The 19,943-nt window shown below is 45.6% G+C and overlaps 1 protein-coding gene across 5 annotated transcripts in view; it reads left to right on the top strand.

Annotated features, from left to right (window-relative positions):
* Nucleotides 1-19,943, top strand: part of LOC109904762 (calpain-9-like) — a 37,278-nt gene that overhangs the window by 15,582 nt on the left and 1,753 nt on the right. For 4 of the 5 annotated variants that reach the window (XM_031790448.1, XM_031790449.1, XM_031790450.1 and 1 more), the window contains exons 4-19: nucleotides 382-515; nucleotides 668-839; nucleotides 2,637-2,720; nucleotides 7,513-7,598; nucleotides 8,627-8,704; nucleotides 8,806-8,990; nucleotides 10,017-10,246; nucleotides 10,346-10,357; nucleotides 10,528-10,607; nucleotides 10,914-11,036; nucleotides 11,131-11,167; nucleotides 11,283-11,357; nucleotides 11,451-11,496; nucleotides 13,408-13,469; nucleotides 17,538-17,606; nucleotides 19,043-19,121. In XM_031790448.1, the coding sequence (XP_031646308.1) occupies nucleotides 382-515; nucleotides 668-839; nucleotides 2,637-2,720; nucleotides 7,513-7,598; nucleotides 8,627-8,704; nucleotides 8,806-8,990; nucleotides 10,017-10,246; nucleotides 10,346-10,357; nucleotides 10,528-10,607; nucleotides 10,914-11,036; nucleotides 11,131-11,167; nucleotides 11,283-11,357; nucleotides 11,451-11,496; nucleotides 13,408-13,469; nucleotides 17,538-17,606; nucleotides 19,043-19,121 (1,552 nt within the window). The remainder of the gene's footprint in view (nucleotides 1-381; nucleotides 516-667; nucleotides 840-2,636; nucleotides 2,721-7,512; nucleotides 7,599-8,626; nucleotides 8,705-8,805; nucleotides 8,991-10,016; nucleotides 10,247-10,345; nucleotides 10,358-10,527; nucleotides 10,608-10,913; nucleotides 11,037-11,130; nucleotides 11,168-11,282; nucleotides 11,358-11,450; nucleotides 11,497-13,407; nucleotides 13,470-17,537; nucleotides 17,607-19,042; nucleotides 19,122-19,943) is intronic. The other variant, XR_004203088.1, reaches the window with a different exon arrangement.

Below are 19,943 nucleotides of genomic sequence, written 5' to 3' on the forward strand. Positions count from 1 at the left end.
ACTCTGAGACCCACAGTATATTACAGTTCTTAATGTCCCATCTCTCCTTCCCCTCTTTCTCTTTCCCCTCCTCTCTCCCCTTTTCCCTCCTCCTTCCCTCGCTCTCTCCCTACATCCTCCTCCTTATGCCTCATCCTTCCTTCCTCCCTCCCTCCCTCCCTCCCTCCCTCCCTCCCTCCCTCCCTCCCTCCCTCCCTCCCTCCCTCCCTCCCTCCCTCCCTCCCTCCCTCCCTCCCTCCCTGTCCACCCTCATTATGCCTCCCTTCCTACCGACCTCCCTCTCCATCCATAACCCCCCCCCCGCCTCATCTTTCCTCCCTTCCTCCCTGTCCACCCTCTTTATGCCTCCCTCTCCATCCATAACCCCCCCCCCCCATGTAGTTCTGGCAGTATGGTGAGTGGGTGGAGGTGGTAGTAGATGACAGGCTACCTGTACGCGAGGGTCGCCTGCTCTTCAGCTACTCCTGTACCCGCAACGAGTACTGGAGCGCCCTGGTGGAGAAAGCCTATGCCAAGTCAGTCACCAGCATATGCGTCTGTGTGTGTGTTTATGTATGTGTGCGTGCATGCATCCTTGCAATGTCTTACATCATTTTAGTGTTTGTGTGTCTGGCTGTGTGTGAAAATATCACCTCCCTCATTCCTCAATCCTTCGACCACACCACAGGCTGATCGGGTCGTATGGCAGTCTGAAGGGAGGTAATATCTCTGAGGCAATGGAGGACTTCACAGGCGGCATAGCCTACTCCCTCCCTGTCTCCTCACGCACCCCAAGGGTCATGTGGAAAGCCCTCTCTGCTGCCCTGTCCCGTGGCAGCTTGCTCAGCTGCTTCATACAGGTACACAGACACACACATAGCGAAGAACACATTCACACGCTCACAGACAGATCACACACACACCCATGGCACATGTATGGCTTATAGACTTTATGATGAATGCTGTACCAACATAGCTACATACATTGGGGCAATTGTGCAAGTTCTCCCACTTAAAAAGATGAGAGAGGCCTATAATTTTCATCATAGGTACACTTCAACTATGACAGACAAAATGAGAGAGAGAAAATCACATTGTAGGATTTTTCATGAATTTATTTGCAAATTATGGTGGAAAATAAGTATTTGGTCACCTACAAACAAGCAAGATTTCTGTCTCTCACAGACCTGTAACTTCTTCTTTAAGAGGCTCCTCTGGCCTCAACTCGTTACCTGAAATTAATGGCACCTGTTTGAACTTGTTATCAGTATAAAAGACACCTGTCCACAACCTCAAACAGTCACACTCCAAACTCCACTATGGCCTAGACCAAAGAGCTGTCAAAGGACACCAGAAACAACCTAGAAACAACCTAGGGAGTTTTTCCGAGCCACCGTGCAGCTTGGTTTGAAGAAATCAACTGTGGGAGCAATTATTAGGAAATGGAAGACATACAAGACCACTGATAATCTCCCTCGATCTGGGGCTCCACGCAAGATCTCACCCCGTGAGGTCAAAATCATCACAAGAACGGTGAGCAAAAATCCCAGAACCACACGGGGGGACCTAGTTAATGACCTGCAGAGAGCTGGGACCAAAGTAACAAAGCCTACCATCAGTAACACACTATGCCGCCAGGGACTCAAATCCTGCAGTGCCAGACGTGTCCCCCTGCTTAAGCCAGTACATGTCCAGGCCCGTCTGAAGTTTGCTAGAGAGCATTTGGATAATCCAGAAGAAGATTGGGAGACTGTCATATGGTCAGATGAAACCAAAATATAACTTTTTGGTAAAAACTCAACTCGTCGTGTTTGGAGGACAAAGAATGCTGAGTTGCATCCAAAGAACACCATACCTACTGTGAAGCATGGGGGTGGGAACATCATGCTTTGGGGCTGTTTTTCTGCAAAGGGACCAGCACGACTGATCCGTGTAAAGGAAAGAATGAATGGGGCCATGTATCGTGAGATTTTGAGTGAAAACCTCATTCCATCAGCAAGGGCATTGAAGATGAAACATGGCTGGGTCTTTCAGCATGACAATGATCCCAAACACACTGCCCGGGCAACGAAGGAGTGGCTTCGTAAGAAGCATTTCAAGGTCTTGGAGTGGCCTAGCCAGTCTCCAGATCTCAACCCCATAGAAAATCTTTGGAGGGAGTTGAAAGTCCGTGTTGCCCAGCAACAGCCCCAAAACATCACTGCTCTAGAGGAGCTCTGCATGGAGGAATGGGTCAAAATACCAGCAACAGTGTGTGAAAACCTTGTGAAGACTTACAGAAAACGTTTGACCTCTGTCATTGCCAACAAAGGGTATATAACAAAGTATTGAGAAACTTTTGTTATTGACCAAATACTTATTTTCCACCATAATTTGCAAATAAATTCATAAAAAATCCTACAATGTGATTTTCTGGATTTTTTTTCTCATTTTGTCTGTCATAGTTGAAGTGCACCTATGATGAAAATTACAGGCCTCTCTCATCTTTTTAAGTGGGAGAACTTGCACAATTGGTGGCTGACTAAATACTTTTTTGCCCCACTGTACCTTCCTCACACCTCTCCTTCGCCAATAGCTACTGTGACGGCAAGTGTGATTCTTACTGTGTATGCAGCACCTGTGGTGAGTTGCTCTCTATGTGCTGTGTATCTCCACAGGCTAGTAACTATCGTGAGATAGGCACAGTGACTGCAGAGGGACTGGTGAAGGGCCATGCCTACGCCATCACAGACACTGACATGGTATGTATCATACTGTGCTTCACCAAGCTAAGGTCATCAGAAAATAATCCACTTTTATAATTTGGATAGAAAATCTTTGCGCTTTGCTCACATAATTGTTTCCGTTTCCAGTAACACTACATTTTAAGGGGTCATTATTACAGTTTAATTACATGTGTAATTACATTGTAACAAGTATTGTAGTTAATTGTAATCTCGTAGTTGTACTGGTGGTAATTGCAGTCTGTAATTACAGAGGTGTAACAACAAATGCTTCTTACCATGCTTGTTACAAATGGGCAAGTTTCCACTAAATTCACTAATGATTCTTCTCAGTTGCATCCAATTCAGTGACAACTGTCACAAGGTTGTAATCTCTTGTTGCTAGATGCACTGGATGTCCTTGTGCCTCTTTGCAGTTTCTACTCATTTAAATCTTCTTGTGTTCCTGTGGTTTTGACTGGGCTACTGGTTCTATCCTGTGTTGGAGCCCGTTCTGCCACGCACATTGTGTTAAGGCGGCACAGCCTGCCCCGAGACATCCTCCTGTGGGCTTGGGAAAAGCCTTGGATCTCTCCGCAGAGTACCAGAACCTCTGGGAGGTATTCAACAAGGCTCGCGCCACATCCCTTCCGCCACATCGTCCCGACAATTGCTTCATTGATCTGCTCCGGGGCACCACACCGCCTCAGGGGTGGCTTTATTCTCTGTCTGGCCCAGAGACCAAGGCCATGGAGGACTACATTGAGGACTCTCTAGCTGCAGGGAGCATTCATTCTTCTGAATCCCCTGCCGACGCATGGTTCTTCTTTGTGGAATAAACAGACAAAACCCTGCGTCCGTGTATCGACTACCGGGGCCTCAATGACAACACAGTAAAAAATCATTACCCTCTACCACTCCTCTCCTCGGCATTCAAGCCTCTAAAAGTACCTGGTTATGCTGTTCGGACTGACCAACGCTCCCGCAGTGTTTCAGGCCCTGGTCAACGTGACATGATAAACCGGTTTGTGTTTGTCTACCTCAACGACATTCTTGTCTTTACCTCACTCCCCCCTCTCTACACTCACTTCTCCCAAGGTTCCGTTCACGTGGTTCCCAGATGCTGACTGGCCGTTTCTGAATCTTAATTATACAGTGCCTTGCGAAAGTATTCGGCCCCCTTGAACTTTGCAACCTTTTGCCACATTTCAGGCTTCAAACATAAAGATATAAAACTGTATTTTTTTGTGAAGAATCAACAACAAGTGGGACACAATCATGAAGTGGAACGACATTTATTGGATATTTCAAACTTTTTTAACAAAGCAAAAACTGAAAGATTGGGCGTGCAAAATTATTCAGCCCCTTTACTTTCAGTGCAGCAAACTCTCTCCAGAAGTTCAGTGAGGATCTCTGAATGATCCAATGTTGACCTAAATGACTAATGATGATAAATATAATCCACCTGTGTGTAATCAAGTGTCCGTATAAATGCACCTGCACTGTGATAGTCTCAGAGGTCCGTTAAAAGCGCAGAGAGCATCATGAAGAACAAGGAACACACCAGGCAGGTCCGAGATACTGTTGTGAAGAAGTTTAAAGCCGGATTTGGATACAAAAAGATTTCCCAAGCTTTAAACATCCCAAGGAGCACTGTGCACGCGATAATATTGAAATGGAAGGAGTATCAGACCACTGCAAATCTACCAAGACCTGGCCGTCCCTCTAAACTTTCAGCTCATACAAGGAGAAGACTGATCAGAGATGCAGCCAAGAGGCCCATGATCACTCTGGATGAACTGCAGAGATCTACAGCTGAGGTGGGAGACTCTGTCCATAGGACAACAATCAGTCGTATATTGCACAAATCTGGCCTTTATGGAAGAGTGGCAAGAAGAAAGCCATTTCTTAAAGATATCCATAAAAAGTGTGGTTTAAAGTTTGCCACAAGCCACCTGGGAGACACACCAAACATGTGGAAGAAGGTGCTCTGGTCAGATGAAACCAAAATTGAACTTTTTGGCAACAATGCAAAACGTTATGTTTAGCGTAAAAGCAACACAGCTCATCACCCCGAACACACCATCCCCACTGTCAAACATGGTGGTGGCAGCATCATGGTTTGGGCCTGCTTTTCTTCAGCAGGGACAGGGAAGATAGTTAAAATTGATGGGAAGATGGATGGAGCCAAATACAGGACCATTCTGGAAGAAAACCGGATGGAGTCTGCAAAAGACCTGAGACTGGGATGGAGATTTGTCTTCCAACAAGACAACGATCCAAAACATAAAGCAAAATCTACAATGGAATGGTTAAAAAATAAACATATCCAGGTGTTAGAATGGCCAAGTCAAAGTCCAGACCTGAATCCAATTGAGAATCTGTGGAAAGAACTGAAAACTGCTGTTCACAAATGCTCTCCATCCAACCTCACTGAGCTCGAGCTGTTTTGCAAGGAGGAATGGGAAAAAATGTCAGTCTCTCGATGTGCAAAACTGATAGAGACATACCCCAAGCGACTTACAGCTGTAATCGCAGCAAAAGGTGGCGCTACAAAGTATTAACTTAAGGGGGCTGAATAATTTTGCACGCCGAATTTTTCAGTTTTTGATTTGTTAAAAAAGTTTGAAATATCCAATAAATGTCGTTCCACTTCATGATTGTGTCCCACTTGTTGTTGATTCTTCACAAAAAAATACAGTTTTATATCTTTATGTTTGAAGCCTGAAATGTGGCAAAAGGTCGCAAAGTTCAAGGGGGCCGAATACTTTCGCAAGGCACTGTAGTTTCACCACTGCCCCCATCCTAATCCATCAGGACCTGTCCCGTCAGTTCGTGGTGGAGGTCGACGCTTTGGACGTTGGAGTAGAGCCGTTCTATCCCAACGTTCTGCCCGGGACAAAAAGTTGTATCCCTGCGCTTTCCTGTCCCATCGCCTTAATTCCGCTGAGAGGAACTATGAGATTGGTAGTTGGGAACTTCTTGCAGTCAAGGTGGCCCTTGAGGAGTGGGGGCACTGGCTTGAAGGGGCGGAACACCCATTGTTAGTATGGACCGACCATAAGAATCTAGAATATCTTCGTACCGCCAAATGCCTCAACTCAAGGCAGGCTCGTTGTGCTCTGTTATTTACTCGGTTCTAGCCGGATGTTCGTCCCTGCTTCGGCCCTTACGGTTGTGGATAGGTTTTCCAAAGCCGCACATATAGGTGAACCTCATTGACTACCATACGGGTGTCATCCAAGGTCATAATAAAGATATTACTTATAATGTGTACAAGATTAACCTCCTTGCCATCCAAGTTGGAGAATAAACCCACTAGTACACCACAGAGTGTAATGTAATTACTAGGTGTTACACTTCATTTTAACTAGCTAAATCCTGTGTATATTGAGGATAACTTAACTTACTTGTAATGAATGTGTACTTGTGAAGTACATTCCCTATCCTAACAGCCTGGCTAGTATCACGAGTTCGTACAGGTCGAGAACCGTTCGTCCTCAGAAACACAATCCAACCAAGCTGCACTGCTTCTTGACACAAGGCCCACTTAACCCGGAAGCCAGTCCCACTAATGTGTGGGAGGAAACACCGTACACCTGGCGACTGTGTCCACCACAGGAGTTGCTAGTGCGCGATGGGACAAGGACATTCATGCCTGCCAAACCCTCCCATAACCCAGACGACGCTGGGCCAATTGTACGCCGCTCCATGGGTCTCCCAGTCTAGGCCGGCTGCGACAGAGCCTGGACTCGAACCCAGAATCTCTAGTGGCGCAGCTAGCACTGCGATGCAGTACCTTAGACCGCTGCGCCACTCGGTTGGCACTCTGGGGGAAAAAATTCAGCAAAGATTGGATTGGCATTTTAGTGTGTCTGTGTTTGCGCGTCATCATGTGTGCGAGACGAGTAGACCTTTGCTCAAGGAGAGCGAGACAGTCAAACATTGCAGGCTTACCACTGTTGTGTCATCGGCAAACTTGATGATGCTGTTGGGGTCGTGTTTGGCCATGCAGTCATGAGTAAACAGGGAGTACAGGCGGGGACTGAGCACGCTCCCCTGAGGGGCCCCCGTGTTGAGGATCAGCGTGGACACCTGATGTGTTGTTCCCTATCCTTACCACCTGGGGGCGGCCCGTAAGGAAGTCTAGGATCCAGTTGCAGAGGGAGGCGTTTAGTCCCAGGGTCCTTAGCTTAGTGATGAGCTTTGAGGGCACTATGGTGTTGAACGCTGAGCTGTAGTCAATGAACAGCATTCTCACATAGGTGTCCTTTTGTCCAGGTGGGAAAGGGCAGTGTTGAGTGGAATAGAGATTGCATCATCTGTGGATCTGTTGAGGCGGAATGCAAATTGGAGTGAAGGGAAATCTTAATGCTACAGCATACAATGACATTCTAGACTATTCTGCGCTTCCAACTTTGTGGCAACAGTTTGGGGAAGGCCCTTTCCAGTTTCAGCATGACAATGCCCCCGTGCACAAACCGAGGTCCATACATAAATGGTTTGTCGAGATTGGTGTGGAAGAACATGACTGGCTTGCACAGAGCCCTGACCTCAACGCCATCAAACACCTTTGGGATGAATTGGAACGCCGAACTGCGGGAGGAGCAGCAAATGCCCATGATTTTGGAATGAGATGTAAGATGAGCAGTCATGTAGTGTAGGAACAAACTTTCTCTGTAATTACAGACTGCAATTACCACCAGTTACATCCTGTACTAACAACATGTAACTATGAATAATCACAATGAATACAATACTTCTTATAGTGTTATTACACTGCAATAAGGTCCCCTTCAAATGAAGTGTTACCATTGTGTGTGTGGTTCAGGTGAAGAAGCCGGATGGTGAGGCCTTGTTGCTACGGCTGAGGAATCCCTGGGGCTTTGTGGAGTACTCTGGACCCTGGAGTGACAAGTAAGGAAGAGTATGTGTGCGTGTGCGAGGTACGTGCGTGCACATGTTTCATTTTGTCGTTACACAGGCTGGGACTTGTTGGGGAATAATCAGAATTAGGTGGTAACATAGGTAAGGTGTTTTATATTCATCATATGTTTGTAAGTTACTTCTCATCAGAATGTTATGTTTGTATAATACTGTGGCAGGGTTGCAGTATCTGTTCTAAGTTGTTTGGGCTGGAGAGAGGGGAGAGGTCAAGGTGTCATCATGTGTAAACATATCTTTTGCTCCACTGTGTCTGTGTGCCAGTCACACCCTACTTTTCCCATCGGGGAGAGGAGGATGGCAGTGTCTGGAATAATTCTATGCTCCCTCTTTTGTTGCTCCTATCTTAACCTATAGCCTCACTCTCCTCTCCGTGAGCTTGTCCAGGATTGGTTGTATTTAGAATTTGTTGTATCTAAATGACAATTTGGTATATATCATAGGGTGGGACGAAATAAGAGCTTTGTTTAGGAGACCAAACTGAACGATAATTTATAGCCAACTCTGTCTGACTAGGGGATATTCCTCTGAAGTAAAGTCTTTCTTTGTGTAAGTTCCTAAGACCTGTGTTTTGTCATGTCGTCTAGGGAGGGTTTGGATCTTTGCTATAAAGGATCCCATTTGCCATTATGTTGGGGACTCTCAACTTTTCATTAGAGATACTGAACTGTTGAAAGTCAAAATGCTATTGCAAAAGCTTAATTATTATTAAAGGTGAAGATTAAGCATAAGTCTGACTCGTGTGTGGTTTGCTCCCATGATTTGGTAAATAGAGGACATTTCCACGACAGACTACACCCAGCCTGGTCAATAGAAATAGACTTTGATGTTGGAACGTTTCAAAAGGTCCATAAAACGTCGCTGTATGCCTTCCTTGGCACTATGTTTCTTTAAACGATTGAACTCGTGATGTTCAGACCATTGCGCCACCGCAGTTCACAGTGCTCTAGCAAGCTGTGAGAATACTTGATGGTTAATGGCGAGTTCTTTTTTTTAATTAGGAGTAAAGACTGGGACGATGTGGATGCTGCTGAAAAGAAAAGGATTGAGCTGAAAAAGAGTGAGGATGGAGAATTCTGGTAGGTTCTGGCATTACAAACACACGTAGACACAAACATACCTACAAAAATAACACACACACACACACACACACTGACAGTCTATCCTCTCTGTGTGTCAGGATGAATGTGGAGGACTTCACCAGGCTGTTTGACACAGTGGAGCTGTGTAGCGTGAACCCTGAACCCATAGTGGACGGGGAAACACCCGACTCCCCTGCCGCCCCCACCTCTGCATGGACACTCAGCTCCCACAAAGGCTCCTGGGTATCGGGCTCCACCGCAGGGGGCAGTCGTAGTTACCGTCGTGAGTGTGTTTCAAGTTTCACGAGTGATATGCACGGGATACACATGGTATACGTTGTCCAATGAAATGCTTACTTGCAGGTAGGGAGGAATGGGGGGGGGGGTGGATAAACTGAACAGTATAATAAGAGTCTGGTAGCAGCAGTTGTGATTTGTGTGTAGCATGAATGTGTGTTTTGTGTGTGTGGGTGAGTGAATGTGTGCTAAGGTTCGGGACAATCAGAGCAGGTAGTCAGTCCAGTTCAAGTGTTGATGGCTTGTAGATAGAAACGGTCTCTGAGCCTGTTGGTATCAGACCTCGTGCTCCGATACCGTCTGCCAGGGAGAACAGATCCCTGGGAGAGCAGGGAGAACAGATCCCTGGGAGAGCAGGGAGAACAGATCCCTGGGAGAGCAGGGAGAACAGATCCCTGGGTGAGCAGGGAGAACAGATCCCTGGGTGAGCAGGGAGAACAGATCCCTGGGTGAGCAGGGAGAACAGATCCCTGGGTGAGCAGGGAGAACAGATCCCTGGGTGAGGTGAGCAGGGAGAACAGATCCCTGGGTGAGGTGAGCAGGGAGAACAGATCCCTGGGAGAGCAGGGAGAACAGATCCCTGGGTGAGCAGGGAGAACAGATCCCTGGGTGAGCAGGGAGAACAGATCCCTGGGTGAGCAGGGAGAACAGATCCCTGGGTGAGCAGGGAGAACAGATCCCTGGGTGAGGTGAGCAGGGAGAACAGATCCCTGGGTGAGGTGAGCAGGGAGAACAGATCCCTGGGTGAGCAGGGAGAACAGATCCCTGGGTGAGCAGGGAGAACAGATCCCTGGGTGAGCAGGGAGAACAGATCCCTGGGAGAGCAGGGAGAACAGATCCCTGGGAGAGCAGGGAGAACAGATCCCTGGGAGAGCAGGGAGAACAGATCCCTGGGAGAGCAGGGAGAACAGCTCGTTCCAATGGCAGAATGTTTGTAATTTCATTTACTCCTTTCCTTTTCATCAAACCTTTCTCTACCCCCGTTATCTAACTATCCCTCTCTCTCTCGTAGGATCATTCTGGAAGAATCCCCAGTTCCAGCTTGTCCTTGCCGAGCAGGACAAGGAAGAAGAAGATGATGATGAAGATGAGGATGAAGAGATGACCCCGGAGGAGAAGATGGTGGCAGAGAAGCAGAAGAAGAAAGCAAAGCAGTGCACTGTGCTGGTGGAACTACTGCAGAAAGACCGGAGAAAGAGGAATAAAATTAACTTTCTCCACATCGCCTTCCACATCTACAGGGTGAGAGAGAGAGAGAGAGAATGTGTTGTCAATTGTATGTGCTGTGAATGTGAACGTTCTACATTTTCAGTTAATATGATGTCTTTCCTGTATCTGCAGGTTCCTCCAGAGGTGAGTATTTTGTAGTAAAGTATTTGAAAAACACAACTATTTACTTTAGTTAGACTACACTTTTAAATCGACCAACCATGGTCGCTGCTCCCTCTCTCTCCACCATCTCCTTTACTCCATATTTTCTACCTCTGCCTTTTTCTCTCTCCTCTACCCTCCCACTCTCGTAGCTCCAGGGCCTGTGTTTGGACCAGAGTTTCTTCTCTAACCAGCACCCTGTGGGACGCTCTGGGAAGTACCAGCCCCTCAGGTACTTCAGTAGCCAGTCTTTACTGCAAATATGTCACATTTTTATGAAAACAGTCAATACACTTATTATTAGATTTTCTTTGGAGCCTTTATTTAGGCAGAGGAGTCCCATTGAAACCAATGTCTCCCTTTCAAGAGAGCCCTGCATAACAAGACCAAGCAATTACACAGATACTGCAATCAAGGCAGGAGTATAGGAAACACACAAAGAAAAATACAAAAACCACAAATATAAAAGGCCCTCCATATATACTTTCAATAATTTTTTTACTCCCATAGAGGTTGTCTTCTTCTTTTGTCACCGTAGGGCTGTGTGGAGGAAGGTGAGGCTGGACCCGGGAAACTACGTGATCCTGGCCTCCACCTACAGGCCCAACGTGCCTGCGGAATTCTTCCTCCGCGTCTACTCCAAGACTGGCAACAATCTGGGGTACGGAGAGGAGGGTGGTGGGGGGGTGATGATGATGATGATGATGATGAAGATAATTAGTAACAGACTGATGGTGCTCCTCCTTGTATTCCAGGACACAAGACTTCACCTGCTCCACTGGCTTCCTCATGGTGAGTAAACCTTACTGAAGTCTACTTCTACTGCAGTCCTGCTCTCCAGTTCACCAAGCCAACTGTCTGTGTGTGTGTGTGTGTGTGTGTGTGTGTGTGTGTGTGTCCTTCACAGGTAATGTCAATGCCACCAGTCTTGCCAGAGGATCGCAAGAGAGTACAGAAGACCTTTGATGAGGTGGCGGGGCCGGTAGGAATTCTCTCATCTCTAAATATAACTCAATCATAGAAGATAAATGTCTCCCTTAGACAGTCTTAACCTCCTGTTCTCTCTCCCTGGCAGGATGACAAACTGAATGCTAAGGAGTTCATGAAGCTGGTTAACTCAGGTTAGATCATTAATGAACCCATAAGAGTCTAAGACCTGTCTAATCCGGAGGGGGGTTTAAGACCCCTTGAAGTATCCCAAAAATATATTCAAAATGAAAAAAAATGAAAAAAATTGGGGGCCTTACTGCTATTGTTCAATACAATCACGTTGAATAACAGATTCACGACATGAAACAACAGCTAAACGATGAATCTTGTGTGGCCTGTGGGTGTCCTAGAGCACAACAACCGCCATGTATATGTTCGTGAGAGTCATATTATTGGGCAGCCCAAACTGTTTGGACGCTATAGACAGACGTTGTCAGATTGGCTCAGATGGGGAAGGGCGACGTAGGCGAATGTGGTGGATTGAGATGCATCCAATGCAAAAACATTTATCTCTAGCTTAAACTGACAGATTTCTATGGGGATTTGTTATTATTATGCTAATTAGATTTCCGTTGACATCAACCTTTTTTTATTTTTTTTATTTTTATTTAACCTTTATTTAACCAGGTAGGCTAGTTGAGAACAAGTTCTCATTTGCAACTGCGACCTGGCCAAGATAAAGCATAGCAGTGTGAACAGACAACACAGAGTTACACATGGAGTAAACAATTAACAAGTCAATAACACAGTAGGAAAAAAAGGGGGAGTCTATATACATTGTGTGCAAAAGACATGAGGTAGGCGAATAATGAAAATTTTGCAGATTAACACTGGAGTGATAAATGATCAGATGGTCATGTACAGGTAGAGATATTGTCTAAAGAGCAGAAAAGTAAATAAATAAAAACAGTATGGGGATGAGGTAGGTAAAAATGGGTGGGCTGTTTACCGATAGACTATGTACAGCTGCAGCGATCGGTTAGCTGCTCAGATAGCAGATGTTTGAAGTTGGTGAGGGAGATAAAAGTCTCCAACTTCAGCGATTTTTGCAATTCATTCCAGTCACAGGCAGCAGAGAACTGGAACTAAAGGCGGCCAAATGAGGTGTTGGCTTTAGGGATGATCAGTGAGATACACCTGCTGGAGCGCGTGCTACGGATGGGTGTTGCCATCGTGACCAGTGAACTGAGATAAGGCGGAGCTTTACCTAGCATGGACTTGTAGATGACCTGGAGCCAGTGGGTCTGGCGACGAATATGTAGCGAGGGCCAGCCGACTAGAGCATACAAGTCGCAGTGGTGGGTGGTATAAGGTGCTTTAGTGACAAAACGGATGGCACTGTGATAAACTGCATCCAGTTTGCTGAGTAGAGTGTTGGAAGCAATTTTGTAGATGACATCGCCAAAGTCGAGGATCGGTAGGATAGTCAGTTTTACTAGGGTAAGTTTGGCGGCGTGAGTGAAGGAGGCTTTGTTGCGGAATAGAAAGCCGACTCTTGATTTGATTTTTGATTGGAGATGTTTGATATGAGTCTGGAAGGAGAGTTTACAGTCTAGCCAGACACCTAGGTACTTATAGATGTCCACATATTCAAGGTCGGAACCATCCAGGGTGGTGATGCTGGTCAGGCGTGCGGGTGCAGGCAGCGAACGGTTGAAAAGCATGCATTTGGTTTTACTAGCGTTTAAGAGCAGTTGGAGGCCACGGAAGGAGTGTTGTATGGCATTGAAGCTCGTTTGGAGGTTAGATAGCACAGTGTCCAAGGGGGTTTAATGAACTCAGGTTGTCATTACAAGGTGATATGTTAATTTAGTCAAACCATGTTGCAGAACTCTTTAAACTGCTGCAATGAAGGCTACCGCTATTGCATGTTGCTGGGGAATATTCGTACACAGCAGTACCAGTAAAAGCCAGTAGGTGGGAGCAGAGTAGTAAGAGACACATTTTTGGGGGAAACAGATGACTTTTCTAGGCAAAACCTCATAGTATACCATTACAATCCTCTGCCTCGTTCACCCCTCCCCTCTCTCCCTCTCTCTCAGTTATGGAGAAAGACTACCAGCTGCCACTGGAGACATGCAGACAGCTCATCTTTGGAGAGGAAGTATCCTTTTATTTGGCCAGTTGTCACAGCGTTTCCCCTTACATCTCACAGGCTTTGTTTTTCTTGCTCGGACCCGTATCCACAAAGCATATTCAGAGTAGATCTGCTGATCTAGGATCCGTCCATATAGTTTTATTGATTATGATCTAAAAGGCTATTCTGATCCTAGATCAGCGAGGTTGGATGTTAGCTCATTAGAATATTGGCCACATCGAATGGGTGTCACCTCTGTTATATATAGCTTACAGTGCCTTGCAGAAGTATTCATCCCCTTGGAGTTTTTCCTATTTTGTTGCATTACAACCTGTAATTAAAATATTTTTATTTGGATTTCATGTCATGGACATACACAAAATAGTCCAAATTGGTGAAGTGAAATGAAAAAAATTGCTTAAAATGAAATACGGAAAAGTGGTCCGTGCGTATGTATTCACCCCCTTTGCTATGAAGCCCCTAAATAAGATCTGGTGTAACCAATTACCTTCAGAAGTCACATAATTAGTTAGATTGCACACAGGTGGACTTTATTTAAGTGTCACATGATCTGTCAGATAATCTCAGTATATATACACCTGATCTGAAAGGCCCCAGAGTCTGCAACACCACCAAGCGAGCGGCACCATGAAGACCAAGGAGCTCTCCAAACAGGTTAAGGACAAAGTTGTGGAGAAGTACAGATCAGGGTTGGGTTATAAACTTTGAACATCCCACGGAACACCATTAAATACATTATTAAAAAATGGAAAGAATATGGCACCACAATTAACCTGCCAAGATAGGGCCGCCCACCACAACTCAGGGAGCAGGCAAGGAGGGCATTAATCAGAGAGGCAACAAAAAGAGACCAAAGATAACCCTGAAGGAGCTGCAAAGCTCCACAGCGGAGATTGGAGTATCTGTCCATAGGACCACTTTAAGCCGTACACTCCACAAAGCTGGGTTTTACAGAAGAGTTACCAGAAAAAAGTCATTGCTTAAAGAAAAAATTGTGTTTGCCAAAAGGCATGTGGGAGACTCCCCAAACATATGGAAGAAGGTACTCTGGTCAGATGAGACAGAAATGTCTGGCGCAAACTCAACACCTCCCATCACCCCAAGAACACCATCCCACCATGGTGGTGGCAGCATCATGATGTGGGGATGTTTTTCATCGGCAGGGACGAGGAAACTGGTCAGAATTGAAGGAATGATGGATGGTGCTAAGTACAGGGAAATTCTTGAGGGAAACCTGTTTGTCTTCCAGAGATTTGAGACCGGGACGGAGGTTCACCTTCCAGTAGGACAATGACCCTAAGCATACTGCTAAAGCAACACTCGAGTGGTTTTAGGGGAAACATTTAAATGTCTTAGAATGGCCTAGTCAAAGCCCAGGCCTCAATTCAATTGAGAATCTGTGGTATGACTTAAAGATTGCTGTACACCAGCAGAACCCATCTAACTTGAAGGAGATGGAGCAGTTTTGCCTTGCAGAATGGGCAAAATTCCCAGTGGCTAGTTGTGCCAAGGTTACCCCAAGAGACTTGCAGCTGCAAAAGGTGGCTCTACAAAGTATTGACTTGGGGGGGGGGGGGGGGGGGTGAATAGTTATGCATGCTCAAGTTCAGTTTTTTTGTCTTGTTTCTTGTTTGTTTCACAATAAAACATATTTTGCATCTTCAAAGTGGTAGGCATATTGTGTAAATCAAATGATACAAACTCTCCAAAAAAATCTATTTTAATTCCAGGTTGTAAGGCAACAAAATAGGAAAAATGCCAAGGGGGGTGAATACTTTCGCAAGCCACTGTAGCTGTAGAAGAACGCACATCTGTACGGTTTCACATTGTACATCACTCTGACGTTTAATGACATGAGCTTTGAGTTTGAGAAAGACTGATGAAGGGGTTCCTCTTGCTGTTTGCAGCACGGAAGGTTGTTCAGGAATCTTTGAGCTTACTCCGAGTGAGGTTGTTGCAAGTCAACACCTTAAACACAAAAACAAATTTGCTGGAGCACGTTAGCAGTTATTGATACAGATTACACCTCGCCTGTGAGTTTGCCAGTGAGAATTGGGAGAAGGCGCAAATGAAAATGAAAGTTTGGTATGATAGAAAGGCCCTAAACTGCACTTTCAGTGTGGGTGACTAAGTTCTGGTTTTGTTTCCTATTCTGGAGTCAACGTGCAAGCTTGCTTTTCAGGCCATTACTCCATAGTAAAAAAAAAAAAATTACATCTGGATTACATCATTGCCACACTGGAGCGCCAGGAAGAAACCCTGGCTGGGTCATGTCAACATATTAAAACCATACTACACCCGTTACCATCCGGCGTGAGAAGTCGGTGGAAACCGGTAGTGATGTTCTACCTGTTGCCACTGCTGTCACTGTTGACTGTCTTCCTCAAGAGCACGAGGAAAGCCCAATATACCCTGTGCCCGTGGGATGGCTGAGTAACTCAGATTCTAGATAACCTTGATGTCTTTTTGGCACACTTGTCTCTGGAGGAAAAAGTCAACATTGTTGCACTGCTTTTAGAATATCAGGGTTTATTCTCAGGTGTGCCAGAGCATGACACTGACATTGGGGACTCTGCCCCAATGAAACAACTTGCTTATCGAGTAAAACCTGAAAAGAGAAAGAAACTCCACAGTGAGTTGGATTTTATGTTTGAACACGGCATTGCAGATGGGTCTCTGCGGTTTTGTTTCCGACAACTAAGTCGGACAACAACTAAGTCGGGCTCCTCCCCTTTGCCCAGAGTCGACGATTGTGCAGACCGTGTTAGCGCTGCTAAGTACGTTAGCAAGTTCAATCTGCTGGAGGAATATTGGCAGGTCCCCCTAAACTGAGCACACCAAAGAGCTGTCTGCTTTTATCACACCTGATGGTTTGTTTTCCCGTTTGGGTTACAAAATGCTGGAGCCACGTTTCAAAGGCTCATGCATATTGTGCTACGTGGTCTGGAGAATGAGCACCCTTTTTCAAAGCAATTGGCCTCACATCAAAAACAGTACTTGAGTAATTGAAAAAAGACAACTTGGTTGCTGATTGCCTTTCAAGGGTAGGCAGTCCATACGTTTTATATTTAGCCAGTCTGTAGCCCTTGCCAACATTTTATTTGACTCCACATTTTGCTGTATTGGAGATTTGTTTTGGTAGAGCTCATTCCAAGGGGATGAGAGTAATAGAAATGCATGTGATTTTACCTCTGTTTCTCAAAATAATATATATATATATATATTTTTTTTGGTCTTGTATTTAAGTATTGATAGCCAGTAGATAACATGTTTTATATTGGAGAAGGTGACTTGTTTAAGTAGAGACTCATTTAAGTCGATCATGTTGTGATATGGAAGTGGTTTTCTGTTGCTTGTGAGGAAACTTGTCCAACAAAAATATAGGATATATTTGTTGTCTTAAGGGGGGAAGGTGTTACATGCTTTGGTTTTCCCATTTATTTTTCGAGGTTGGACGTTAGCACAATGGCCGCACCAAATGGTGTCACCTCATTAATCAGTATGTTTTACATCTGTGCTGGCTTGTCATCTTGTTTGTCAGGTGTTTCACCTGTACTGGCACAAGTGATATTTAAGAGCTGCTGACCCAGTACTGCACTTGGCTTGAGAGATGTGGAGGGTTAACACCTTTTAGTTGGCACTCTCTATTTTTTTCTCTCCAAATAAACCTATCCTTATTCTGATCTTCCCTGTTTTCGTTTTGCTCCACTTTTTGGTTTGCTTCCGGCCTAAGTTTGGTGTGGAGTTTTATTTTGTTTGCCGCTTCTTGGGCAAATTTAGCGGGCCGCTCATGGTGAGTGTCTTTTCCGTCCCAGTTGTTGCTCGTCAACTTTCAGTGGACACCTCCATGAGTGTCTTTCAGAACCCCTCCTAAAACCCCACCTGTCTCGTTTGGATCGTCAGTGACTTTTGTTAGTTCCCTCTTCTGTTTGAGCGACAGTGTTTTTAAAAATTTTCTTTCTGGGATACGGAACAATCGGCACTCATACTCTGATATTGCTTTGTGGATACGGGCCCTGGTACTTTTGAGCGCCTCTGTCTGTGTCTGAGAGCGATCCCTAACCCACCTGTCAGACTGGGGGGCGTAGCAGTCTGACCCGAGAGCAGACAGAGCCTGTGCTGGCCTCTCTTCGCAGTCTGCAGGTACGACTGCATTGCTTGCCGTTTAGGGTTGTAGGCTGGGTTTTCTGTTAACCCCATGTGATATCTGCTGATGTTAAAAGAGCTTTATGAATAAATGTGATTGATTGACTGCTTAAGGGACAAGCCCCAAGGTGTTAAGCAACAAGTGATTCCGGAACTGAATTCTCAATCCTCGTTACCATGGTGGTATTAAATATTAGCAATAGGGATATTACTGTGCAACGTAGACCTTCTATTTTCTCCCAAGATTGCAAAACCATTCGTATGTTGATGTAGTGCAAATCCGTTTTGAATGTATCAACCTTTGTGCTGAGAAGTCGTGTTTTTACCGTCAGTTCCGAGTTTCAAAGAGCACCAAAAACTACACTAAACATGAGCCTTAGCATTTCTGCCACCACAAAAACAGACCCTGGGTCAGTTCTAACGCGATCAACAACCACGGAACTACCGCGAGAGTTTGGAGTTATGTTTTGAAGCCAGAGGATGAGTCTGAGATGTATATTTCACTGTTTTACACATTTTGTACATTTTCCGTTAGTAAAACGGACAATGTTTATTTTTTAAATTAAAATAACGGATGCTGCGTGTATTGTTGCTTGTATGTGTGTGCTTACTGTGACTGTCACCCTTATATTGGCTACACGAGACGTGGGAAAGCGTCTTTGCGTAGTAAAATGCAGTAGTTAGACTCCGGCGTGAGGAGTACAGTCTGGGACAAAACACTGGACCACTTAACTAGCTAACAGAAATTAGAAACGCAACACCTCGGCCAATCCCAAATCGACCCTATGCACTTGTGGAGATCTGAGAGGATTTGATTGATATGAGCAATAAGGTGAATCTTCCTCATAGCCTATCGAAGGGCAAGGTGGTGCCAATACCATATTGATTGCGTCTGTCAAACCTTCTCAGACAAGATATTAGTGACAACTCTTAACGCTGGAAATACATGTCCTCAAAGATGGAAGGCAGGCGGGAGGTGGCGAGATCGGGTGTGTCGGATCCAGAACAATAACAACAGAGGGGCGTGGCCTGTTGGAGCCCTATAAGGCTAGAGCGGTTGTGGTATATTGGCGTTCTTAGGCACAACGTGAAGCAGAATGCCTGGATACAGCTGTCGTATATTGGCAATATACCACAAACCCCTGAGGCGCCTTATTGCTATTATAAACGGGTTACCAACTTAAATAGACCAGGAAACCATTTTTCTGTCTGATATGCACACTAGTGATGCGCAGATCGACTCATATCCCACTGGCGGGTTTATTGTCATGAAATATTGCGTGGATGAAGGAAGGGTGGGCGAGTTTAATAAAGAGAAAGGAATTCATAAGAAAAGGGAACTGTACAGAGCATTTTCTGTATTTGCAGGTTAGCTACAGGTTAGCTACTCAACAGCTACTCAACCATCCTTCATTGACCTCTCTCTCTTTCAGTCCATCTTCTTCAAGTTTGATCAGGACTCTTCAGGGACTATGAGCCCCTTTGAGCTTAGTCTGGCCCTCCAGGCTGCTGGTGCGTACACACACACAATCTCTTTCTCTGATCTGCCTCTTATCCTCACTCCCTAACTCAATCTCTAACTCAGAGTTTACTCCGGGTTTTTTAACAAGGTAGTGCTGCGGAGTACGGCGGGGGGGGGGGGGGGGGGGGGAGATGTTTGTGTTTTTGAACATCTGTAATGGCCATTTCCTGCAATCTCAGAGTGGGACAATACCCTATGGGTGCGATGCCTGTCCTTAAACGATAACAAATAAAGTTTTACATAGTGGCGTAGCAAGTCTTCAGCGCCACTCATATTCTCTGGGGAGAGAACCCTGCCATTCCCTCACTACCTCACTTTCATATCCTCGTTTACATTTCACACTCCACCCCTGCTGAACAAAAAACATCATAGACCAGCATATGCTGCTGGGTTTGCTAGTGACCAGCCTTCGTTGTGTTTTTGGACATTTTGATGCTGGTATGCTGGTGACCAGTTTATGCTGATGATACTGGTATTGTCACACCTGCTCCCTCCCTCCGGCGACGTCGGTCTACTAACCACCGGTCCTGGCAACCATCACTGCGCACACCTGCTCCCTGTCGTTAAGAACACCTGACCTTCAATACCACCCTTATTACTCTCCCTTCATACAGCCCTCAGTAAGCCTCAGTCGCCAAGCAGCAGTTCTCACACGTTCTGCACGCTTCTCGCTGTTTTGTATTCTTTCATTATTAAACTCACCTTCTGCACCTGCTTCCTGACTCCCTGCGTGTACGTTACAGAATGCTGCCTTATTACTGATGGCTATCTGAAGGGACCGGTGACGTCAGGTGTTGGAGGGAGCAGGCTTA

The sequence above is a fragment of the Oncorhynchus kisutch genome, linkage group LG15, assembly GCF_002021735.2.
Source record: "Oncorhynchus kisutch isolate 150728-3 linkage group LG15, Okis_V2, whole genome shotgun sequence".
In the NCBI taxonomy this organism is placed as follows: Eukaryota; Metazoa; Chordata; class Actinopteri; order Salmoniformes; family Salmonidae; genus Oncorhynchus; species Oncorhynchus kisutch.